Raw genomic sequence first — 26,359 nt, 5'->3', positions numbered from 1 at the left:
AAGCCTATAAATAAGCTTGATATAATTCATTATGACATATCGAATTATATAGAATTTCTCCAATTCTTAATGTCAACTACTCCTAATCTTCCCCAACCACCAGACTCGTGCCCCCGCCTCCAGCGTCGCTCGCTTGGTCCGTACCGCACTACCCCTCGCGGTGCCATCGCTCCGGTCCGGACGGGACCGAGCCAAGCCCATCCAAACTGAAAAGCATTGTTTTTTTTTTTTTTTTTTGGGTTGAGGAACCAACCCGGATACGGATTAGGACAGTTTGAAGGTCCCGCCGGCCCAACCTGGGAACTGATCACATCTAGCCCAGTTGATCGTCGAAGGGCTGTTTCTTGGGCTTGGGCTCAAAGTGGACGATGGCTTGACTTGAGAAATTTCATCTACCAAACACACCCCGCGCAAGTTTCTTCTCCGGCATCATTCTCGGTTACACTTATCTATGCTTGGCTTAGTATGGCTTGCTCTTAAAATTTTGGGGATATCATATTCCACAACAAGAACTAATTCCACATGACTATAAAAGTGGGAAAATGGATGCTTGGCTTTATAACAGTGCAAATATTTTACCATATATATATATATATATATATATATATATATATATATATATTGAAGTTGGTGTCCACACCCTTAAACGTCGTTAATACCCTCACTGAAATTGAGATAGTTTCGCATCACGAATCTACTTGAAGGTGAAAAAGGTCTACTTCACTTCCACTGAGTAGCACAACTTCATCTAAGGTTGAAATTCTTCTTCTTCTTCTTTCTCTTTTAAGGCATCCGATCACCTTCGGTGAAGGTTAAAGAAAAGACATCACTAATCGAAAATGAAAAACTACCCAAGTTAATTGATAATGTAATTATCACACCAAAAACATGATTATACTTAGAAAATGTATATACTTTGTCATCCCAATTATTTCATATTTGCAACAGGAAAATGGGCTCTATATACTAACAAAGGGAATTCTTAAAATAGGCTTGCACCCGTGTTGACACTTAAAAATGACCAAATTTTGGTTATAATCGATGTTGACACCTAAACTTAACCGACCCTTTTAGGCATCCGATGTATAGAAAATTAGGGATCGATCACGGTCCCTAACGAAAATATAGATTAATTGCATATTGATATTCGAAGCATTCTAATTAAGCCCATAAATTGCATTGGATTGGTGGAGAGAGGCCCGGAGCTCAATTTTTGCGTAAGCCCGTAATTCCTCCATGGTGGCCGAAATTACACGTGCTATGCTTATGGGTGTCCTAAATTGGGAAAGTTGATTTTTGACAAGTAATTTGGAAATTTGGGTCACATGGTGCATACAAAGCAATTGGTATGATCCCCAAAGATATTTTTCTACATACCTGTATGATAAAAATTAAAAGCTCAGATAGAGGTCCACCATAAGTAGAACCAGGTTCAAATGGATGACCAGGGGCTATTTCCCTATCCACCTGGACAAAACCCGAACATAGTACATTGTAGCATCCATTTCGATAGCCATCACCTTGTGGGGACAATGCTTTGGTCAGTAATATTCGAATTATCTCCAACTTCTAGTTTGGATTCCCGAAAAATCAGTAAAAAAAAAAATGGTTCAATCAAGAATTAACAATGATCTTCACAGCTCACCTGTCCAATATGTGAACAACCTACTATGAGTATCGCCAAATAACTGTGCGGAAACCTAGAAAAATAAAAGATTTTTCTCTCAGATGATTTCACCATAAATTGAACTTCCAGTTTGAACAACCCCCCCCAAAAAAAAAAAAAAAAAAAAAAACTATGACATTGATTTCCTTAAAAAAAAAATCACTTACCATCCAACCAACTATAATCATGCTAATATGCTCTAGGGGACCAGTTTCAATCCACACATTATGTGCACTGAGTTGGTCATGAGCTACAGTAAGATTGAAGATTGTCGTACCTCCACCTCCTCCATACTTAATATTTTCTATCTCATTGTCTGTTAGAGAAACCACCTCCAAATGATAATTTATTACTTAGACTGCTAGAAAGTGACAAAAAAACTAAATAATTTCTCATTCACCTATGCTACAAGTCTTACTTTAAAATACCTTTTTTGAACACAAATGATGGAAAGAACAGATTTTGAGATTGTCATAAGTGGACATTTGACCTGTGGTCTCGTGTAATTCATATGCACATAACCTCATTAATAGATTTGAAAAGAAATCGCTGATGATATTGTATGTGTGTAAATATGCATGTGAGCATTGGAGAGGGATAGTACGTGTTGACTTGAAGAACCAACATTTTGTCTCATAGACGTGGCGGACGGCATCTTGGGCAAGGACCTTGCCCTCATCAAATCTTCTTTTCTCACTCGACGAATGGGTACTGTTCCAACGGGGCAAGCTTCTCTCAACCCAAATCTTACCGATTTTGCATTTGGAGAAGTTCTGGGCAAGCTAGTGACAGTTAGACTTGGCTTTGTCGACAAGAAGAAAAAATTGATTATAGAAGAATCGAGTCGACTATTTCACCTAAATTCTCCGATATTGTTCGTCATATTTATCAATTGATTTAGGAGAAAATGATAAATTCTTACCCGAACCTTATGATTCTTCAAGAGGGGATGATCGAGTGCCGGTTGTCCGTTTATATCAATACAGTCAATTGTGTCTCCTCCTTTAGTCTTGACAAAATCAAACATTGTTAGTCCGAGCAGCAATCATGTTTCAAAGATTAACCGGATAAATTGCAATATCTCCATGAAATTTAAATCGGACTACTGCGAAAAAGGGTTTGAAGGAAAATTACTAAAAAGGTCTTGACGGATGGCTTGTTCATAGTTCTGACCTGTGTTTCCAAGTCTAGATCATCCTCTTCGGAAATATATGCCATCTCACACAGAGAAAGACTGAAGAATGGGCGCAGCAACGGCACAAGTTCCACATTCGGTTTCATGGTGACAAAAAAAAAGCGTAAAGTGAGGCCCTCTACCAGATAGCTACGCTTGTTTATATCTTGCGAAAAATTCACCCTTTTTGTTGATAATACACCACCAAACGTGTTAGCACAATGGTAAGGAGGTCGTACATTTTGCTACCAGATCGTCAGTTTGAGCAATGCAATCAGATTGGAAAGATGGTGAAAGATAATTGATTTCGATTCCAAACATCGAAAAAGATAATTAAATGTAGGAGAGACTGAAAATTGTCTTTGAATAATGTATGCCTGCCACTATCCTAAAAAAATGCATGTTTGCCACTTGTCTCATCCTTTCGAGAAAGACAATTTAGATATGACTGGAAATTAGAGCATCGAGATGCTAAAGCTCTTCCGTAAATTAATGCATGGTTGCCATTTTTAAAAAGAGCACATGTTAGCCATGTGTTTGCAAATTCCTTCCACGTTCACCACATGCATAACTAGTTTTTTAGGCCAATCTATTGTCCAAGACCAAGTGTTGTGTAATAAATAGTTCAAATTCAAAATGCATATGAAACTAAAAGGAAAAAAAATAAAGAAACTAAAATTGAAAGAAGAAAGTACAGAAAAGTTACATATGACACAAGGCGTTTTTAGGTCGGGATGGATCCCGAAGAAACTTCTTGGGGCGGCAAGGTTGGCCGATAGTAAATAATGAAATACTTTTCCTTATTCTAGATGACTACAAATTTCAAGTATTTAGAGCAAAGATTTTCGAACATTTGATCTATTTCAAAAAGTGAATTTTAACTCCTTTGAAATAACAAACTGTTTAACTTAAGAAGAAACATAAAGATACCGACATGTTATGACTACAAATTTCAAGTATTTAGAGAAAATATTTTTAAACAATTGATCTATTTCAAAAAGTGAATTGTAACTCCTTTGAAATAACAAACTGTTTAACTTGAGAAGTTGCTTGCCAGCCCACCACGAGAATTTCAGCTAACATCTCCACCGTGGTCGACTCTTCTTGTTTAGGTGGTTTTTCAAAGCAATCTACGTCGTTGTATTGGTACATCCTTGGTTGATCTTAGTCAAGAACTCCACTTGCCTCTGGTGGGTCGGGGACCACGTTGACCGAGTCTGCTCAACAGAAGTTGCTCGACCAACTACGGATGTAGTTCGGGATTCAAAAAAAGTTTTTTTTTTTTTTTTGTCAGTATTCAAAAATAATTTAAAAAGCCATGTTGATGTGCAGAAAAAAAGGAAAATAAAAATCATATAATTCGCCGATTGATAAGTTTTTGTCGTTGGCTCATGTGCGTTTTGCGTACTTTTTCTTCTCTATCTGTCTTTGTTAACAGAAATAGCCAGTCAAGTCTAAGTCAAGAAGCACCTTCCGGGTTATGCTGCTAATTCTCCTTTCCAATCACCGTCCATCGCAGCGGTTCGATATAGCGTGAAGAGTCTTGAACCGTTGGACGGCCAGAGCAAAGCATCGTTCAAGCACGCCGAACAGAGTTTTGTTCGAGCATTCCTCTGGTAATCAATGACATTTCTGAAATTCCCAGATCTGGGATTCCCGAAAAAGAACATTTTTAGTGTCAAAAATTATGTACGGAAATCACTTTGGTGCCAAAAGTTTTAGCCAGATCACTTCAGTGCCAAATCGGAGACAAAATGATCACTTTGGTACCTCCGACCAAATACTCCGGCCAAAATTGCCAATTTAGTTTGGAAAGGGCTGAAAATTTAAGGAATCATGTTAGAGATTCAGTTTTCGTGTGAATTACGATTTTGCCCATCTATTAATGTTATGCCATTGTCATGTCACCAAAGGCTTTTGATGGAACTTATTAAGGAAAGTTATTTGATTTTGTTTTATTACGTACTAGCAAATGGGCACACACGTTACATGTGTTCAACAAACTAACATTTGAAACATAACAAAAAAGTAAATGTTTTCGCTCCAAACATGGAAACAGATGTGAGAGTCTGAAAAATTTATCTTTAAATGATGCATGCTTGCCACTATCCTAAAAAATGCATGTTCGCCACTTGTCTCATTCTTTCATGGTCATATCTTGCATAATTATTGCCATAGCCAACGTTTTTGTTGACGACCAACTATACAAAAAAAAATTCAAACCGACAACTTTATTCATTAGAAAGAAAAGCAGTTCGGGTATTACTCAAAATTAGAGCATCGAGATGCTAAAGCTTTTCCACAATACAATGAATGGTTGCCATTTTAAAAAGAGTACATGGTAGCCATTTGTTTGCAAAATCCTTCCACGTTCACCACATGCATAACTAGTTGTGAAGCTAATCTGTCGTCCAAGACTAAAATATTATGTAATTAATGGCAAAAATTCAAAGTGCACATCAAAATAAAAAGCAAAAAAAAAAAAAAAAAGAGAACCCGAAATTGAAGGAAGAAAGTAGAGAAGTGTCATATATGACACAAGGCACTTCCAAGTAGGGATGGATCCAAAAGAAATTTCTTGGGGCGGCTGGGTTGGGGGACAATATATAACGAAAAGACTATCTTTAATCCAAATGATTATAAATTCCACGCATTTAGAGAAATTTTTTGTAGAGATTTGATCTATTTGAAAAAGTGAATAGTAACTCTTGTGAAATAAAAAGTTATCTAAATTGCAAGGATAAATAGTCCGAGTAAGTTTGGAAAGTGCGAAAATTTTAAGGAATTATGAAATTTAGAGATTGCATTTACATTTGAATTACGATTTTGTCCCTCTATTAATGTTATATCATTGTAATGTCACCTTAAGTGTTGCTTGGCAGTTAGGATAAAAGTGTGTATGGAATAAAATTTAACCCCATCCCATGCTTGGTTACCGTCCGGGATAAGATAAAGTCGGATATAAGGGGATATAGCCTAAATAAAAATATCCAATGCGGGAGGTAGGATAAAACTGGATGTGATTTCTTATATCTATGGTACAAAACCTATTTTTCTCGAATAACTAACTTCTTATATTAAAAGCATTAACATAATATTTGCATTCTAATATACAAAAATTCAAAAGGTTTATGACTTGATTTGTAAAAAAAAAAAAGATTATGACTAAATTGAAATAATTAAAATATGTTTAGGACTTTTTTAGTAATTTTCCTCTCAAGTAATTCACCTTTAGAAACCCGGACATGATATTAATGTTTGCATCCCCAGTGCCTAAGGCACCACCGAACTCGCGCTGTGTTGTATCTAGCAATATCACCTAGAGGGGGGTGAATATGTGATTCTAGACAGTTTTGAAACTTAATGCGGAATTTAAACAGATTCAAAACTCAAAACTGAAACAGTTTAGATATAGATTCGAAATATGACGTGCAAAGATCTAAACACAGTAAAGAGAATTTAGAGTAAGAGAGAATCGCACGCAATGTTTATAGTGGTTCCGCTTTAACAAGCCTACGTCCATTCTTTCGCGTTGACAGCCGATTGGCTGGATTCCACTATATAAATCGTTGAAAAGTTACAAAAGATATTACGCTCAATCACTCTTACGGAACCTATCAAAGATAAGACGTATAACTCTTGAGAACAAGAATGTGAATCTAACAACTCAAGCACTTTGAAATTGTAAGTTCCGATGTTGCTCGACCGGTCACCAAAGATCCTCTTTTTATACTCCTTTACCCCGAAACAAGCCGTTGAACAGGTCTTCAAAGGATCGATATTCAATCGTTGATTGGACACCATCAATCATGATTGAACGAGACCGTATCTGGAAAGATATAATAGTTATTAGAGTTGAGTCCGAACTCTTCATATTCATTTGCCCATACAACTAAATCTTTAGTTTCCATAAGTAGAGTTAGTTCAAATCTTCAACAAAACTTATTCCTATAAGGTAATATCCAATTGAAGATATTCTCCTGGTCCGATTGGAAACTAATCTTGTCAATCAAAGATTACAAACTTTCATAAATAACTTAGCCAAATCGAAAACCCGCCAAACGTGGGTATTCGGAATCTATCCAAAAGATATTGCAGAATTTAAACATAACTCAGAAGAAGTCTTCAGAAGAATAAACTCTTTGAATCTGAATAGATTAGAACAGTGACTCTTAACTCCAGTAAAGTCATTGCTGACGTGTCACATAAGTCTTCTTAAGATTAAGTCTTTAGAGGCAATATCTTCCTCCATCTGAATAAAATACTTTAGCTATCTCTCAAGCAAATACGCGACGACTACATCTTGAGTCCGAACGCCAGGTTTGGAACAATATAAGCTAATATTCACATGTTCATTCCTATAATAAAATTTTATATGCATTAAACAGATTCTTTTTAAATAGGATAGTTTTGTCATAATCAAAATATTCAGAAGAAATGTTTTCTCATCACGCCGCACCTCCCACCATCGGTTGGTCCTTTTTGGGATACATGTAACATGCATAGATAAAATAATAATTATAAATGCAGCGAAAATAAAACTCATACATGTGTCTCCAAAGGCATTGTTCTTGTGTTTCATCAAAAATAAAATTAAATTAAAAGGGTTAAACTAATTACCTCTCGTAGCATGCTTAAAAAAAGTTAGTTCAAATGTTCATCGGTTCGAGCCCCACAAGCGTCAAACCTCTAGTTCATACACATTGCCAATTATTCGTCAAACGATTGGAAGACATCGCGGATAATCACCACATTTACTTGTGCTAGCAATCTTGTGAAGATAACTCTCCATGCTCTTAATCTTTTGATCACAAGAGGAAGAATAAATAGAACAGTTTTATGCTCTCTCTCACGCACACATTGCACGCACAAGAAAACATACCCTTTAAGAGATAAAGCCTTTTTCTTTTTTTGATCAGCAATCGCTGCTGATCGTGTCTTTCTGCACATGATCAGGGATTTGGCTGGAAGTAAGGAAAACTCCCCCGAGCGCAAACCCTAACCCTTGAAACTTCGGCCGCTCAATTAGTCTCTAGTGATTACCCAAATGCTGAATTAACTTAGGGCTAAGATTTCCATGGCTGTGAGACTATACTGGTCTGAGGTCAGGTGGTGGGTCGCCGGAATTTTGGCCGGAATCGGCAAATTCTCCCAGGCCAGATGTTGCCCGATTTGCAATTTAACCAAAAACCCACGTAAACAAGAAGCCAAAACTTTTGATGCGTACACAAGGCATAGATCTTAGCAAGGCTCTAATACCAATGTTGGAAGAATTCAATAGAGAAAATTCGACTGACCTTTATTGATGCACAACAAAAGAGTGACCGTTGAATCACTGGCGCGTAATGAATGAATCTACAACTCCGCAATGGTCCAAATACAATCACAAGGAAAGTATTCTTGTTTCACAGCGTAAATGTAGGTTGTCTTCTCAAAGCAACGATAGAAAACCTTTTAGTGTGTTTCATGAAGAGGAGAATGTACGTTCTTTCTATATGTTTCAGTTTTCATGAATGGGTAGGTCTCACGAAACAATAGCTATCTCTATTTATAAGACGACGGATGCACCACTTCGCCTCTCAAACACACCCCATCATAGGTGAACCGCCAAGGCACAACACATGCATTTTCCGCAAGACAAACGCATCATTTTTTAAGAAAATATTTTTCAAATCCTCCATTTTTCGCGAAACAAACCAAGCTTAATACTTTTACTGGTTTCATCCGCATGAAAATCCAGAAATCTGCAATGGTCCATGGATGGATCCAATCTAAAAATTAAACCATGCAAACAGCATATTTCTAGAAAATCATAGCCGAATCACATCAACGAACGACGTCAAACGTTCAAAGTTTGTCTTGTCCGAAATCAACACAGAGGCGCAATTGGCAGCCTGAAAAGACCAATGAAGAAAGCATACCATCTCTCCATTTTCTTTTCTGCTAGGCAACAAAGAAGCATACATCAAACTTTAATTCGTGGTGCGCTGGGCAAGGTGGAAGTTGCTTCATTTTGCCACTTGTTGATTATATAAATCGAGCTAAGAAGTGCTGGCGCATTCAAGTTTTGCTCGTATCCTATTTTTTAGACCTAAGATTTCCACAATTGTGCATGAAAGCAGAGCACATAACCGACTCCGATACCTTCATTTGGGGGAGATCAAGTCCGAACCCATTAATATATCCAGTCAAACCCATCTTTACTCAAAAAATTAAGCTAATGAGTTATGGGTCAATATGGATATATTAACTACTCTACACCACTTCAATTTTCCGATGTAGGATTTCTCTAACACAACTCACTCACACTGCATCCTAACAGAAACGGCAAAAAGACAAACTTTTTGTAATTTCCTATTGGGGCAGTGAGTCACTTCCCATGAAGTGCTGCGAGATTCTATCTTTTATTGAATCACAAAGCTGGTTTAGTAGGTCTTCATGTATTGACCAGTTTGTGCCCCCAAAGCTGGTTTCGTAGATCTTCATAAATTAACCAGAAGCTCCCGGTTTTTTGGGTGTTTCCTCCAAGTGATCCTATATGATTTTCCGATTTGGTAGGATTAGCCCCATGTATATTCATATATTAGGGAAATAACCTATTTATACATGTACACATACATTCATTTATGACGTAATTTTCCTTGTGACGCATCCGGCTACGCCAAAACCCAGTTAAGTCATCCCGTGGTCGTAAGCCAGAAAAGCACGAAGGAAAAAGAAAAGGTAATCCACCCTTATAATCTTTGCGATAGCTCAAGTGCTACCTTCTTTTCTTATACTATCTCAACGCAAATCTCCAGCTAACAACGTTGTAAATCTTGTACACAAACGATGTGTGTTTTCCGCTATTCCGTAGCTTACCAACTTATCATGAAAAATGGAAAGGGCTTGGCTTCTTCTATAAAGGTCGAGTAAAGGGGGGGCCGTAGCTTGAGGCTTCTCAGCCGCTGGAGCACGAAACAGATCCTCCGAAAAGGGGAATCATTAACAATGCTATTTTGAGTGCAGTGGTACAAATCGCTTCGGATGAATTCGTAACTTAAAATAATAAGTGGGGCCATTTTGCAGATCTTGTTTTTAACCATATAATTCCAGATTCTGATCCCTCCTATATCAGACTTCTTTCTTGATCAATCAACAAGGGAGTAAGCTTACACAGAAAGGCTACTGAAGAAACTAACGCCAGTCTCCTCGATGTGTATGGTCATTTCCCTTTGGACAACATGCTTCGTTCTTGTGTATTCTTATAGGGACATAACCTTTTGCACAGAGACATAATTCGAATGCGAATGTCTCGTTATTTCCCTCCATAATAACAAGAAACGGCGATACTTTAACCACCGCATCATGCAAACGATGCGTGATCTCTTACATGTAAACCAGAACGAAGGAATTCAATAGCCGATTGACGAATTGATCGGAATGTTAGAGTATATATTACCCAGCTTTCATATGGCATTAAAAACCCTAGTTCAAAAGTTTAAGCCAAATACGTTGCAACTGATGAAATCAACCATACCGATATAACATGCAAAAGAATGCATAAAATCTATTATTATTTACAAGAATAAACCGTCTTAGGATACAAACCATTTACATTTATCATTTACAATGCATGGAATCAACTCCTAGCTATCACACACATCTAAATATTGCACTTCAAAATCAAATCAATCCGATACCGCTAAAGATGTATGGGACATCCGGCTGCGGTACCCGAATAAGGAAATCTAGACATCCTCTATGTACAGAGTCCTATGTACAAATAACTCGACTCGTGAGATTGGGAAGTATCCACCCTGCAACTTCATTTTCGGCCGCTCATCAACTTTTTTCGAGGTGACGGGTCGCAATCCGAATGCCCTAAACCAAGTCGAATACACCCAAGAATAACCAATGAACGATAAGGTCGCTTATGCAGAGTTTTCTTTATATTTACGCTGTATGTATACGCTCTATTTTTTCCTTTTCTCTTTTCTTCTGGTTCTTTTTTTTTTTCCATGCGCAGAGTTCGTTCCTGCTAAATATAACCAAATAAGCCAATGTCGCAGAGCTCGGACGGAGTGATCAACGCCCAATCCTGGCCCTCCGAGGACGGGGACGTGAAGATCATGTCCTTGCATGAGATGGTCAAATCGAACGCGCCGATCCACCACTCCCCCAACCCTATCCTCCTGCCGAGCGCCAGGTTGACGTCGACGCTCACCTCGCCTCTTGAGACACTCGAGACCAGAGTGATGGCTTGCCAACTGTTCCTACTACTCAACACGTTCGACTCGAACGCGGCGGCGACTGTGGCTTGCTTCTTTGCTCCCAGCACGAACGGGTTCAAAGAAGCGACCGACAAGCGCTTGCCGCTGTACATGAGCGTGGCCCTCGTGCGCGTGTAGTTCACTCGGAAGTAGCTGCTCGGGTTCTTGACCCTGATGCGAACGTCGCAGTGCAGGAAGATCCCGGAGGCGGACACGTTGAACGAGCCGGACGAGGAGGCTGGTTCGACCCGGAAGTCAGGGATCACGAGACCGGGTACGACCACGAAGAGAGCGAAGACGAAGACCGAGACGGCGATGGCCGAGATTTTGAAGCACGGGTATATGTACTTCTCGCATATCGGCGAGGGTGGCAGCTGGGGGTGATGGCCGGCGGCGGGGACGGAGATTTGGTACTCTTGGTTCGAGTGGGCCACGACGACGGCCGGGTTGGCTCTGCTGAGTTCCACATCCATCGCTTAAAACTTCCCTTAGCGGAGATTTTCAGATACGAGGTAATGTGCGAGACTAGTGCTGTCGAGTGGTGCCCGCCCGTATATATAGACCAAAAGGGATCTCTCCATGTCGGGTGCTGAATCTGCAAACTCTTGCTCGAGTTCGACGAAGAATGCTGACTAAGCACCAGCGGTGGAAACTGTGGCACTAGCGCAAAATAATCAAATGGAGTGTCGAGTTGAAATTACGAAAATGGCCCCTATAATGCTCCTGCTCAATTTAGGTCCTCCTACTTTGTTTTCGTTACAAATATGTTCCCTACAGTCTACACCAATCTTCAGTCCGGATAAATTTCGTATCTTTCCATCCAAAGGTAAGCAGAAAATGCTGATTAAGTGCTAAAGATTATTGAATGAGGATTACATGTTATTGTACGTGCAAAAAATTGATGAGCTAGTAGTGGTTCTCCTAAATGGCCGCCACCTGAGCAAGGGTCCAGCCTATGTGGACCGGCGAATCTAAATTGTCCCACCTAAAACGGTTATTCCGTAATAAATGGGCAGTAGGTATGGTAATACGCTAGTAGTGAGCAGAAATACAAGATCGTTAGATACCTAAGGGAAGCCCGGCCAAGACGGGGCATGCAAGTTTCCTTGCATGTGGTTTGTTCACCATGACTGCTTTGGATTTGCGTGAATTAGCAGATCCATCCGTGAGTGCCAGCGCCGTGTGTGTATCTCCGCAACTTTGTCGACATTTTCCATCGATATATGGACCGGAATATGAGATTCGTCCTAAAATTGTGGCCAGAGATTTAAGTTAAGAGGCTAAATCTGAGATGAAATACAAGATTGATTCACCCGGGCACGTCGCATATGAGAAGGGATCAGTTCCACTAGGTGTAGTCAAGTGTCCAAGTCCCATTAACCGCTTGCAAAGTGCAAATTGCTCTAGCCGGATCTTTCCATTGTTCCCGTAGATTTTCAAAAATAAGAAGAAAAGGACTATGCCTGCATCTGGGCTGAAAGAATAATTATCAGACTTAATCTGGCAAGGTTAATCTTATTGAGGTCGGTCGATCGGTGGATCTGTCACGGCTGCGGATCACCGGATGCATGACCAACGTTGACGTCGGTCCTACGAAAATCGCAGGTTTCATCTTTTCTAGGTTTTCTCGAGCTAGATCGAACGAATCATCCACAAGAAAATTAGCTCTCAAACTAACAAAAAAAAAAAAAAAAAAAAAGCTACTGACTGCGTTGTTGCTTCTGCTTGGTACGTTGGTTTTTAACACAAAATATGTCTCGCGTTACTTGTCGCCGAGCACGTACTTGCTTGTGGTAAGGAAGATCGATATCGACAAGTAATAAATGGAAACCATTAGCTTCCTCCCCCTTTAGTGGGTCGTCATTCTTGAACAACCATTCCAAAAGGAATTCGCCCTTTGTCCCATGTCGCGATCATAACCAAAAAGGTTGTCTGAAGATTGACGACGTGCATTAGGACACGAATATTCTCACCCCCGCCGCCGCCGCCGCACCATCACCCTTTTTGGAGGGAGGCGTGCATCCGAAATGCGAGAAAGTCTGGCCGTATAAAGAAAGAACAAATTGGAGACTTTGGAAACGACGTCTTCCCCGGTCCGAATTCTTTTGGATTTTTTTACCGTGGAAAATCTATTGTGCACTTCTTCTTGGTGGGCGGACGCACTTCGCCAGTTTTGTTCTACATCCAATTAGAGCACTCCCTCCGGGGATCTCATCTTACGAGTATTCCAAGTTCACAAAGAGAGAGAGAGAGAGATGGGGGGTTCAAGGAATTGTGAGGAATAAACATCACGGAAGTTACTTGATGCAAGTGTAAGGCCGAAAAAAATTGAGAATTTGAGTGACTCGAATGTAATTGTAAACTCCATCGCACGTTTAATCCATAAATAATGAAATCTTGTACTGCTCTCTCCCTGTCTAACAAATCACGTCGACCAAACCGCATAGATTCAGATTTTTCAATTTATTTTCTCGTCTTATTTATTTTATTGTGCGATTTAGGAAACGCTTCACGTTTCGTTGCGAAGCAAAACCACGTCGCATGAGCTTTAAGGACAGCACCTAGGAACGTCCCAATCGCCTTACCTGTCGCGCATTAATGCTCCACCACGAGCTTAAACAATATTTGCACCTTCCATGTGTAGAGAGGACAAGCAACTAAGCCAAGCCATTGAGTATAATCAAAGGAAACGAAGTAAAAAAATATGTGAAAATCCAACTGCGGATTCATTTTGATCAAGAAAAAGACAGCAGATTCCACGAAGGGCTCGAAGAACGCGCACATTTTTTAGGTAAAGCACACTTCCAAGTTTCTTTCAGCAAAATTGGCTCCTGAGGAGCTTTTTGAGATCCGCAGATTCTGCCCGTCTCTTAGTGGTTCCCCCATCAAGAATCATCCTCAGCCACATTCATCTGCAAATAATATTATAAAGAACTCCCCTCTGCATGCTCGAGACCTGAAGGTCGTGGCCCAACAAGAATCGACCTCCAGAATTTTCATCTTTTGTCAGCTCTTTGCAGAACATCCCACTGAGGTTGTCTCGGAACTCCCAGGTCTTTATCATAAATGAACGATGGAAGACATGTGCTGCGGTTGACCCTCAGTGCCAGAATCATGTATTGGGGTCGAATGCCGCGAATTGTCGCTTGAATTCTTCGGCTAATTTGATTTCTTCTTCTTTGCTTAGTGCACATTTCCTCCAATCAGCCTTATCTGCCACGTTCAGCAAACCTGCAACCACCTGCATATTTTAACTGGCATCATGTTACATTGCTAAGTCTACAGTTAGCTAGATGTATACTTTCGACAGTTCGGTTAGCCTTGAAATTAAAAATAGACATTGTCAGAGACCGCTTTAACCAAATCATTGACTTCCGTCACCCACCATATATAAAGACAGAATGAATACCGTTTCGTAACTGACAAACCAAACTAAACTAAGAAGCCGCCAATCCAACTGTAAGCCATGATGACAACCGATCAAAGCAAATAGACTAACAATGCCAGATAAATTACCTCGCGTCCAAATTGAGCAGGAAAATTCTCGTTGTCCTCCACTATATGTGATAGTACAGTTCCTTCAGGTAACTCCACGTAAAAGAGACTGTATTTACCGTCAAACTTTGTTCTCAACATTCTTCTACCATCAGCACCTAAATCAAGTGAAGCGCAATACGAATATGATAGATGCAGTTGAATCAACAAGAAAACTAGGGACATTCTCATGAACTGTCAATGCCTCGGCCACTCAGCATGGGTATAAAATCGCACACACGAGGCAGATCAACCGTTCAATACCAGAGCACTCATTTCTCTTTGGGATATATGGCATTGAGACACTGATAAGCAACTGTAAACTGTCGAGTGTCCGTCGTAGCCAATGACTCTATGCAGACAAAAAGTCGGGAAGCCACATTATGACCACTAGAGCCAGGGAAACATAAAGTTGTCTGTAAGCCCCAAAAAGTGCATGATTGTATTATACCAAGGATTAGGGACGATAGTCACCAAAGTTTCTTTTTCTATTATGAAACTCTAGAAAAACAAGAAAAATGACAAATTTAACTTACTCGAGATATTAAACTTAAATCCCAACTTCTCAGCAGCCAAACTAAAAATACTCTGAAGAGCAGCTGCTCTAGATGATGGAACAGGAATAGCCTGCAGGCAATCCAGTCAAACTATTGAGAGAGAGAGAGTGCTTAACTGGCACTTAGATAGAGAGATAAAATAGCAAGATGGATGAATGAAATGATGTAATACCATGGCCAACGTTAAGAATTTTCTTTGCACCAGACAATACCTGAAGATTAGCATGAGTACCGCGTTTGGAGACCCACTCAAAGAATACAACTTCCTTCTGTCGATTCTTGTGATAAATCTTCAGGCAGTTCTGAAATCTGTTAAGCTCTGTTTCACTTTCTGAAGGCAAAGAAAGAGTATTTGGGGAATGCTCAATAGGTATTATCAGCACGTGATCTTCAACTAATGGTCCCTTGGGCAGTGCACAGTAGTATATTTCTCCCACGCTGATGATCAGGTGAGACTCCACATTCGGGCTCGATAAACAAAACCAGCATTCTTTTGACCTGCATTTCAATCACAAACTGTGCTTAAAATGGATTCATAAGCAATGGTTGACAATTTCATCCCCCCTGGACCAATGTGTTTTATTAGCAAAAAACAGAAGGCACCCGTGGAGCAAACTGACCTGTTAACACTAGCACCTCTAGACCTATTTCCATTCTGAGAACCGCTTTCATCTTCCTCCTGCAAACTGTGCTTAAAGGTGCAGTCGGGACCCCTTTCACATTTCCCTTTGTTAAGAAAATCAAAACAAACCCCTCTTCGGCATTGTTCCCTTGCATCTGTATCATGTCGGAAGTTGCATTTTTCACCTCGTGGACAAGTCCCAGACGACAAATACTTGAAACATAGCCTATCACCGTCACCAACAGCATGTTTTTGACGTTTTTGGGAGACATCATATCTCCAATATTGAGCATCTTTATTATCGTCTGCAGTCCTCTTTCCTGCTTCCTTTGCACCAGCAGTTTGCTCTACCGATGTAAATGGAGACAAGGTTGTGTTTAGAGGTTTCATGCTCATCTCAGAGGAGGACATCGTAGCTGCCGGAGTAGGAGAAAGTGCATGGATGAATTTCTGAGAAGAAAACAAAATCATGATGCACATGGGCAAAATGGTAATCGGAAACACTAGTAGACAAACAAAAACAAAGAGATGTACTAAAAGCAGTTTGAATGCCAGATGACTCCAAAAGTATAGTAAGTCATAGAGAAGCATACTAACAACACATGAAAAAATCTAATCTACAAAAAGAAGTACATACAGCAAGATAAAAGAGCCACAGCTCCATTAATTACTATTGATAAAAGCATGCCTTGGAGAACAAGTATCTAACTGCATGATTAACATTGATGATAATCAAATAAAATGATAACTACTAAGTCAGTCTACATCCTACCTATCTAAAATATCAAATAAACAAGATTTAATTGACAAAGCATAAGAAACAAGGAGAAACACAAAAACATTTTCTACAATTACAAGTTTTCAGAAGCAAATGATCTACAACGCAAAGTAGAGAAGGGTAAGTGGACCTGTTTTTCTTTGTTTCCAACAGGAGCAAGACCGATAAAGCGGGTGAAATGAACAGCATCAGTATTAGAGTAAGGTTCGCGCGCGTAGAATACACCCTTAGTGCCAGCAATATGGTAACTATCACAGATAGCAATCAAACCATCAGTCTTACTACAAAAATCACAAATAGTTCATGTTCAACAAAGACATTCACGAAGTGCAAAAAACATTGCCTACCGTGGTTTAATCTCTGCTACTATCTCCGCAATTGTAGAGTCGCTGCCAAAAGCCTCGGATATTCCAGGAGGAACATCTGTCTGTGCAGCTCTATTTGTGACGCCACTTGGCCACTCATTAGTGAAAGCCAATTAAGGAGAGCAAAGAGTGTCACACGACAAAAAACAGATCAAGATATGTTCACAATATTATAAATTCAAAAATAAATAAACAAACCAGCAAGGATATCTTAAGAATATGTCAATAACTCCAGGCTCCTCAGCTAACGCTCGCATGGCATCGACATCATCTTGACTGTATGTTCCCAATTGTTGACCATCCAAAGAGTGCCTACCAGATATGTAAGCCACAGATAACCCTAAACATAAGTACATCTAATCAGAGATAAATATACAAAATCTTTTCCATATTAGCCACAAATAACCCTAAACATAAGTTCATCTAATCAGAGATAAATATACAAAATCTTTTCCATATTCAACCAGGAAAATTTTAGCTAATGAAACATCTGAAGCCGATACGCAAATGAGTGAAAATGATTCCTCTAAGACGATCAAACAATGCAGAAATTGTCCAGAACCTATTAAGAAGTTCGGCGAGCATAACATATATCAGTGATTGGGCTATTACTTAGGACATAACAAATTCACCATCTTTCATGTCTAACATGGATATCCTAAAAAGGTACATGCTACACTCCCAATTTCCGGTTATAATGGAAGCTAGGCGTGCATGACAACACTTCTTAAGTAGAATTTCTGATCCAGAAGTGCTTTTGGGGCAGAAATCCGTTTCATTATGCAACTTCATTTTTCTATTTCTGAAGCTTCTTTTTTTTTTCTCTAAAAGTAATTTTGGAGCTATTTGAACTTCTCCGAAAGTTGATTTCTAGAGCAGAATTGTTGCCACGCGCGCCCTTAAGCTCCACAAATGATTGGCCCCAAGGGCTGCCACCAACAGAAGTTGGCTTTATTAATTCTAGCAAAAACACGCAAAATGTATTCAACTGTAAGCTGGTTTATTAAGTTTTTTTCCATATTATAGCTATAGTTGGTGTACAGACATGAGTAAATTGGCAATTCTGCAGCGTAATTTAATTCAAAAATGAAGCTAATCTAACAGCCGTAAAAAGAGGTCAAACATTGATCGCAAAAAATCTGAACATTACCATGAAGCGTGAACTTGCCACTCCCCTTCAACCAATACAAATTCTCGCATATCTTCAAACCGTCCATCTTAAACCCTAAGTTGGCGTGACTCCTCGAAGCGGCCGACAGCACCTTCGGAGCTCCAATGCCGTAGTCGCCGATGAAGAAAGTCGGGAGAGGAACCGGCGACCGACCTTCCACGTAGTCCGCGAACTCCTCGAGTAACTCCGACGCGTCGGGGAAGAACTGGCCCACGCAGAGCAGCGCGTCGAACGGGCCAGCAGATTTGTTCACCTGGACCGCAACGGAACGAGCTAAGAGAGGGGCATAAACCCTAGAGAAGCGTTATTCGAGAGAAAGAGCGAGAAAGACAGAGAGAGATACCGAGGAGACGCGCTTGAAGAGCTGGTTGAGTCGGCCGCGGACGTCTCCGCAGAGGAGAATTCTCGGAGGAGCCATTGAAACTAGCGAGGAAGGCAGAGAAGCAGCAAGCGCAGTAGAAATGGCGAAGCGCAGAGGGAGAAAGAGAGGGATATGGCAGGGGCCGAGTGAGATTTTCTGGGCTCCCATTCATGGGATGTCCTTGGGCCAAGTTACATGTGATGGGCCTTCCATGGACCTCTGGGCCTAAACAGAATGGGCCTGTAAGTGAATTTTCGTGCTTTTTTTTTTCCTTTGTTTTCGATAAAGCCTATCGAACGGTGAGCTGTCGAGCTCAACGTTTTTATTTGCATGTAACAAAATCATTTTTGAAGCAAATTGAAAACCAAGATAGCTAATGCCCCCCCAAAAAAGGAAGAAAACCATGACTACCTAGAAATGTACTTTCCTTAAATTTCCTAAGGAAGAAGGAGAATAAAAAAATCACGCTTTCAAAAATTGCCACTAGTTTCTTCGAGACTGTCGATATGAGGACTAGTCGAAGGTTCGTTATCAGAACATGTGTTTTCATAACACCCACATCTTTATATGGAACAGTAATTGTCTCATTATGAAACGAGTCGCAATTTTCGAACTCATAAGCAGATTTAAGATTAAATAAAAAAATTTAAATTGTTTTTAAGACAAAAAAAAACAATCAAGGCAGAATTAGAATTACACCTAAAATTGGAGGTTTTTTTTTTTAGAGATTTAGCCTTATTTTTCTTATAACCACTTTCATTCCTCCCCCTTTCCACAGCTGCTCAAATTTACCATAAACGATGGCTCTACCAACTCCTTTTATCTCGATCCGAATGGCAATGCATAGGCGGACAACAAAAGCTCCTCAAGCACAAATCACTAAGAAAAGGAACTATCTTGGAAAAAAATTGACCAAAAAATACTAAATCTATTACACGATAGCTAATTTAGTTTAAAACTTTTTTAATTATATCAATATAGTCTTTACTCTTTACACAATACGACAATCTAGTCATTTCAATCAATTTCTATTGGCAATTGCCGACGTGGATGCTAGCCGTGCCGGTCAAAATTGGTCGAAATGACCTTATTGGCAAATTGTTCAAAAGATTTATAATTAAATTGATAAAAATTAAAAAAAAAATTATGATAGAAATAGAACTTTCTTGATAATGATCCCCGAGAGTTAAGAAACATTGTTGTCGCCTTGTCGCCTTCTCTACTTTACGAGGAAACCATTTTGGATGGGGAAATGGACTGTTTAATTAATGACATAACTCTCGGACCAAAAAAAACAATTAATGACATAACTCCAGAGATAAAGGCAAGAAGGTACCACCGTGCCACCGACCCTAGCAAAAGGAACTTCTTAATCATCTAGTTTACCGTTTTTATTGACAAATCCTTGCTGTTCGAGATGAAGGGTTGTTTTCCGTGGCTTCTGCTGCTCTTTCTCACGGAGCTCTCTAAGGGCGCGAATAGCAATATTTCTACTCTGAAAATTAATTTTTAGGCAAAAGGTCAATTTTTTTTATTTTTTAAGAGAAATATTTTTTTTTTAATTTCTTTAAGTGGCTTCAAAACTATTTTTGAAGTAAAAAATTACCTCAAAAATAGAAAAATAAAATTACATAATTAAATAAATTTCTATTCGAAAAATTATATTATTGGATGAAGTTTTACTCCAAAAGCATTTTCTCAAGTAGGCCGAGTTGTGGTCCGCGCCCAAAACCTTCTTTATTCAAAAAGGGTCCGCTGGAGCTACCATCACCAATATTCTAGTCCCCGACGTCATCGTGCACGTCACCAAATCGACAGCCGTTTGATTGATTGATTGGTTGATGAGGGATTAGGTGACGCGTGTCTTTGTCCACGTTGGTAGATTGCGACTCGGATTTTCTTTTTGACCCCCCACATTGAAATGTGAAACTAGGACTTAGAATCTTGTTTTAGACACCCGAACCTGGATGTCACATTTGTAAATAATATGTATTCGCTCTTCGATTACTCGGGAAATTTTTACTTATTTCAGTAGCTGAAATAAGTGGCTATAACCAAGAAATGCGGAACAAACTTTGAGAGGTGAGATCACCGTATGAGATTAATTTTGTTGCAACCCATGTTAAAAACGACGAAATATAATACGTATGATCCGTGAATTTGGGCCCGATGTGCGCTCCCTAGATTATTAATACGTGTTCAATCTAGTCCCCTATGTCATGTGAAAGCGTCCAATGGTCGTATTTCCATCAATTCAAGTTGGCGAAATAGGACGATGTGGCTTTTGATCCGTTAAGTTCGAACAGCGGACGAAAAAGGAAAGAATACAAATGAATTATCCACGTAGTACATCCATCTCAAATAAGGATAACATAGTCAACATCATCGAGTAATGATGGGCACGCTAATGCCCTAATTTTAAATTTTTTCTTTAAAAAGATCAAGATGAACACGTCGACTCATCATTATCAAACGTCTTGCTTGGCATAAAATAATCCACTCCGTTAAAACCTCATGAATTGACATTCAAGCAAAATAGAATGATTGCGGCAAGCAATCATTGATAGTTTATGGATCGCATCACACGAATTAAAATTTTAAAAATTACACTGCCCGTCGGGTGAAAGTCTTGGTCCATTTTTGCTGTCTGCCCCTTAGAAATAATTGTTTTAGTGCAATATATGGTTGGGAAAAAAATGAAATTTCTCATAAAATTTAAAGCGAGGATGGTCGTTGGATTTAAGAGCAAATACGATGGTGCGGGCCACTCCGACCGAGACGCAATGGAGGCCCATGTGGAGTTATTGTTCTTCGGAGTACGAGAATTTATCGGGAAGATGCCCATGAAGACGAGGGCTCGTTAGTTATGGACGGCGACCACTCCTTGCAGTGACTCCTCTCCCATCCTTTTCCATCTTCATCTGCTTTTATGAAAAATTTCAAATAAAAATCGGAAGTACTTTCATTTTCTTAATTAAAGGCCAAAAATAAATTTTATTTCAAATAAGAGTCTGAATTAGCATAGTATGTTTTAAATAAGAGTCTGAAATGGCCATAGAGTTTCAAATACGGGCATGGCCTAAAGGGCATTTTCGTCATTTTTTTCATTTTGATTTTTCTATTTTTTAATTAAAAATAAAGTAAAATAAAATAAAAAACAAACCACACACGGGTGAGAGGGTTGTGGTCGTCAGCACATCGCCGGTGGGGGATCAACAAAGGCCAGAGAGATTGCCGGTGACCCCTTCAACCAGAGGCGAGGACTAGTGACCCCGGCCTAGGTCCGAGCGGGGGTCGTTGGCCCTCCCTTGGTCAAGGCGGGGGCGCTAAGGGAGGGTTGGCGACCCCGCCCGCATTTGGAAGAGGGCTCGACTCTCTTCTTATTTTGGCAAGGGCCTGCTAGCTCTCTCATCAAGGCACCAACAACCTTGCTGGCCTTCACCGCCTTCCCTTGTGCCCCCCAACCCCCACGGTGGGGCGATGGCCATAGGCGGGAGGGGCTCTCATCTCTGTTGTGTGTTGTTGTTGTTGTTTTTTTTTTTTTTTTTAAGAAAACAAAAAAAAAAGGAAAAGACTAATAAAAAAGACAAATAAAGGAAAATGACGACAATGCCCTTGGAATCAAGACATTTTTTAAGATTTTATGACCACTTCATACCCTTATTTGAAATAAGGTTCACTTCAGACTCTTGTTTGAGAAAATAAGAGCACTTGAGGTCATTATTTGAAATAAGGTTCACCTCGACCCTTATTTGAGAAAATAAAAGCACTCCGAGCTCTTATTTGAAATTTTTCTTACCTTTGACAATTCACATCCACACATTATCTATCTACCAACACAAAATGCCAATCCCTATCTACAAAATTGATGGGACAATTTCTTGATTTATTTTAAGTATCGATTTTCTTTTTAATCTCTACAATGAATGCTTGAGAGATCAAGCGAAAGGGAAAGGGGTAATAGAATTCGACGCACCATCACGGTCTCTTTCGTGTTCATTTCCTTTCGACGCTTTTCTCGTCTCGATGCTATTTTAATTTTCTCGCAATTCACTTCTCGACAAGTTCGATTCGTAGGATCCGCGCCCCTGTCAAAGCCTCCTCGTTCGCGCTCTTCGTACTCGAGAGCGTTCGAGAGTTTGATCGCCACGGCGCATGTCGGATTCCGACGGCCCCGTGTCCTCGGCACATCCGCAGATCAATTCTCACCGACAGAATCTTAAAATTTGTAGGGGGATGTGCAGCAAATTGAGCTCCAAGATACAAGACCACGAGGCAAAAAGTCTCCAAACCTAAAATGTTAGTTTTTTTTTTTTTTTTTAGTTTTATTGGTATAATAATTTTTGAGTGACTGTGAAACTAACATTATATCTGATTTTCAACCATCTCTGATTCTGCAGAAAGGCTAATCATATGAGATGAAAAAACATGTTAATACTCAGTAATCAATTAATAACTTTGGATTATTCACTTCGATTTTAATAACAAATAGGCTGTGAAGGATGATATATGGAACAAGAGCCAAAAAAAAAAACCCAAAAATCAGAAATCGAACTGAAAACCGAAACGGATAGAACTGAAAAAATGTATTTTTTTAGGGATTAAATTTCCCATAAAATGTGTTAACCATTTCTGACTTTCTTAATCATCTAATTTATCATTTTTATTGACAAAAAAGAGTTGTCTTTTTCCTTTGCGTCGCTTCTGCTGCTCTGTCTTCCGGAGCTCTCCTTCGTTATACAAAAAGGTCGCTGGAGCTATCGTCATTCGTCACCACCAGTCGCCTTGTCCCTGGCGTCATCGTGCACGTCACCTAAAGGACAACCGTTTGATTGACGAGGGCTTATCACGGATCAGTTGACGCGTGTCTTTGTACGCATAAGTGGATTGGGACTTTGATTTTTGTTTTTTTTTTAATTTTTCCGTGCCAGTCGATTTCTCGGAATCATTCGTACGATCGTCGAAATGTGAAACAAGGACTTGAGATATGGTTTTAGATCCCCAATAAAGACGGAGGGACACAGCACGCATGATCCTTAAATTTCGACCCGATTCGACCCGACATGTAATGTCGTTCTCAAGCTATTAAATTGCCCGACGCATTCCTTGAATCGTTGGTAAATATTCAACCTGATCCCTTCACTAAATGAAAACGTACAACAGATGTCATCCCTTATTTATGTGGCCTCGAATCCATCAAGTTTGAACAGCGCACGATTTTTTTTTTTTTTACAAATAGATTATCCACGTAAAATAATCATATAAAAAATGAATACAATAATCCACATTAACAAGCACGTCAACGCCCTAATTTTATTTTCCTCTTCTAAGAGAGGGCGGATATAAAAAGATGAACACGCGGACTTATCGTTGTTTAACATCCCACTCGCATAGGATAATTTACCCCCATCAAATACCGTCGGAGTCATCATTAGAGCTAAATGAAGAACTACAACGAATATTTACCCATAGTTCAAGGAATCAAATCGGATAAATTGAAATTTCGGGACCAGTTTCGCCATATTTCCCCTTAGAAGCGGATATTTAAGAGTTTTGACGTGCAGTTGGGCTTGTTTTAGTGCCGTAAATGGCTTGGAAAAAGAAAATGAAGAATTTATCCTAAAGTTAAAGCTGAGGGCGGTCGTTAAATCTAAAGCAAATACGATGTCGCCGGGCTAATCCGACCGAGATGCAATGGAGGCCCATGTGGAGTAATTAGCATTCGGGGCCCGGAGTACGAGAATTTCTCGGGAGACGCACACGAAGACAAGGGCTCGTTCGTTACGGACGGTGACCAGTCCACGCATTGGCTTGACTCCTCCCCATCTTCATCTACCGTTCGCAACTTGTGTCCACACTCTGTGTCTGCCAACACTAAATGTGAATCCCCTATCCACAAAGTCGACGGGACTATTTTCTTGGTCTATTAAAATTGCTAATTAAGTATCATTTTTCCTTTTTAACCTCTCCGAAGAATAAGCGAGAGATCGAGTAGAAGGGGAAGGGATGATAGAATTCGATGCGCCGTCGCAATCTCTTTCCCCGGTCATTTCCTTTTGGGGCTTTTTTGCTCCAGAAAATATTAATTTTTTTTTTTTTTTGAGTTTTACTCGTATAATAATTTTTGAGTGATAGTAAAAATAACAATAAATTATGAGTCACAAACCTTTAAAAGAGTAGATCTCATGATAATTTTTAATTATTTATTTTTTTATGATTCAAAGCCGATTGCTTATCTTAAAATCGACTAAGACAGTAACATGGCAGATTGCCGTGCAAATGACAGCGGTTGTTGCGAAGGGCTTGGCCGTCGTCTGAGTCGTCGCCGTCGTCGTCGTCGTTTTGGGAGCAATCATTTCTCTTTGATTTTTCACCCCCTGAAATTTCCCACGTGTGTGTCCCACCGACTTGTCCTTTTGCTCCTATAATAAAAACAAAAAGAAAAAAGGAAGAAGGAAATTTCCAGAAAAGGACAGCCAAACCGAGACCGAGATATCATCGTCACTGGTCCCCCCCATCCTTGGCCTTTCTTCTTTCACACGCCCATAAATATGTCTCGGCCTCGCCATCTCCTTTCTACATCTGGGATCCGATTTGCAGAACCCGCTCTCTCTTTTCCCGCGACCATCACCCAGCGAAGAAGAAAGGTGCAGAAACGGGTGACGTTCTCGAGGCCATGTGGGCTTTCATGGAGGGCTGGTTCACGCCCAGTTCTCTCTTCATCTTCCTCAACCTCGTGATCGGTACCATCGTCCTCACCTCCCGTCTCGGCTTCCCCAGGCAGCAGCCCCCCCATCACCATCTCGGGTCCTCCTCCGACTCGCCCCCGCTCGCCCGCGCTCCTTCCCTCCTCGACCGCGTCAGGTCCATCGACTTCTCTCTATACAAGTTCGGCCACCCCGCCGGCGGATACCCGGAGCCGGACGCCGTCCACTACGAGCATTCTTACCCGGAGCACGATTTCGCCCGCCGGGCCGAGTCGCCCCCGCTCGCCCGCGCCCCGTCCCTCCTCGACCGGCTCAAGTCCATCGACTTCTCTCTCTACAAGTTCGACCATCCCGCTGGCTATCCCGAACAGGACCCCGTCCCCGTCCAAGGCTCGTACCCGGAGCCACAGTCCTCCCACCCAGTGGAATCGCCGCCTCTCGCCCGAGCGCCTTCCCTCGTCGACCGGCTCAAGTCCTTCGACTTCGACTTCGCCTTCTACAAGTTCCAAGCGCCAAGCTACGCCCAGCCGCAAGCTGATCACGACGAACATTCATCGGAACAGGAATACGCGGACCGAGTCGAGCCGCCCCGGCTCGCCAGAACCCCATCTCTCCTCGAGCGACTCAAGTCCATCAATTTCTCTTCCTTCAACAGATCGAGCGAGCCCGACCCGGACGCAGATGCGCTTCACCACCTCGGAGTTGACTCTGATTCTGAAGACGACGACGACGACTCAGTTCCCTACGCTGACGCTGATCGGGCCCCTCAGGACCATCTAGTGAGGAGGATCAGGTCAGACTCGAAGATAGCCTCCCCTGGCGAGGCTACGGCGAGGCTCCCCGCGAAGATGAAGAAGTCGGCCAGCGAGAGGTCGGCGTTCGGGCACTTCGAGGAGGACGACTTCGTGGAGCGCCGGAGGACCGAGACGGCGAGAGAGGGCAAGAAAAAGAGCGGCGCTGCGGCGGCGGCGCCGTTTGAGGAAGAAGGACACGAGATCGACGCGAAAGCCGACGCCTTCATCAACCGGTTCAAGCAGCACCTGAAGTTGCAGAGGCTCGACTCGCTCCTGAATTACAGGGAGATGCTGAACAGAGGCGCTTCGTGAAGATGCCGGTTTTGCCCCCTCCCCCGTGTGGGGTCTCCGCTCGATTTGGAGCATGGGCATTTCCGT

General features: G+C 40.8%; 2 protein-coding genes and 1 long non-coding RNA gene across 4 annotated transcripts; 2 read left to right on the top strand and 1 right to left on the bottom strand.

Annotated features, from left to right (window-relative positions):
• The first annotated feature begins 2,284 nt into the window (after window positions 1-2,284).
• LOC125314788 lies at window positions 2,285-15,505 on the top strand. Its single transcript, XR_007198217.1, has 3 exons — window positions 2,285-2,296; window positions 6,663-6,665; window positions 15,372-15,505. It is a non-coding gene; the product is annotated as an uncharacterized LOC125314788 (long non-coding RNA).
• Window positions 13,993-18,600, bottom strand: LOC115740641 (zinc finger CCCH domain-containing protein 64). 2 transcript variants are annotated; one of them, XM_030674169.2, is made up of 10 exons: window positions 18,463-18,600; window positions 18,099-18,372; window positions 17,159-17,288; window positions 16,931-17,050; window positions 16,714-16,831; window positions 15,804-16,255; window positions 15,396-15,681; window positions 15,163-15,253; window positions 14,609-14,745; window positions 13,993-14,333 (listed from the first exon to the last, which is right to left on the bottom strand). In XM_030674169.2, exons 1-10 carry the CDS (start codon window positions 18,535-18,537, stop codon window positions 14,205-14,207), a joined length of 1,812 nt encoding a protein of 603 aa, XP_030530029.1. In that variant the 5' UTR covers window positions 18,538-18,600; the 3' UTR covers window positions 13,993-14,204. The 2 variants fall into 2 exon arrangements, with proteins under 2 accessions (XP_030530029.1, XP_030530031.1); XM_030674171.2 differs by lacking the exon at window positions 18,463-18,600 and having other exon boundaries at window positions 17,159-17,260; window positions 18,099-18,292.
• Window positions 18,601-25,156: 6,556 nt separating this feature from the next.
• LOC115740571 (pathogen-associated molecular patterns-induced protein A70-like) lies at window positions 25,157-26,293 on the top strand. Its single transcript, XM_030674078.2, has one exon. The coding sequence runs from the start codon at window positions 25,157-25,159 to the stop codon at window positions 26,291-26,293; it is 1,137 nt and encodes a 378-aa protein (XP_030529938.2).
• Window positions 26,294-26,359: the final 66 nt, after the last annotated feature.

The sequence above is a fragment of the Rhodamnia argentea genome, chromosome 4 (assembly GCF_020921035.1).
Source record: "Rhodamnia argentea isolate NSW1041297 chromosome 4, ASM2092103v1, whole genome shotgun sequence".
Classification (NCBI taxonomy): domain Eukaryota; kingdom Viridiplantae; phylum Streptophyta; class Magnoliopsida; order Myrtales; family Myrtaceae; genus Rhodamnia; species Rhodamnia argentea.
The sequence above is the reverse complement of the archived record's forward strand: the minus strand, read 5'-3'. Positions and strand labels throughout refer to the sequence as shown.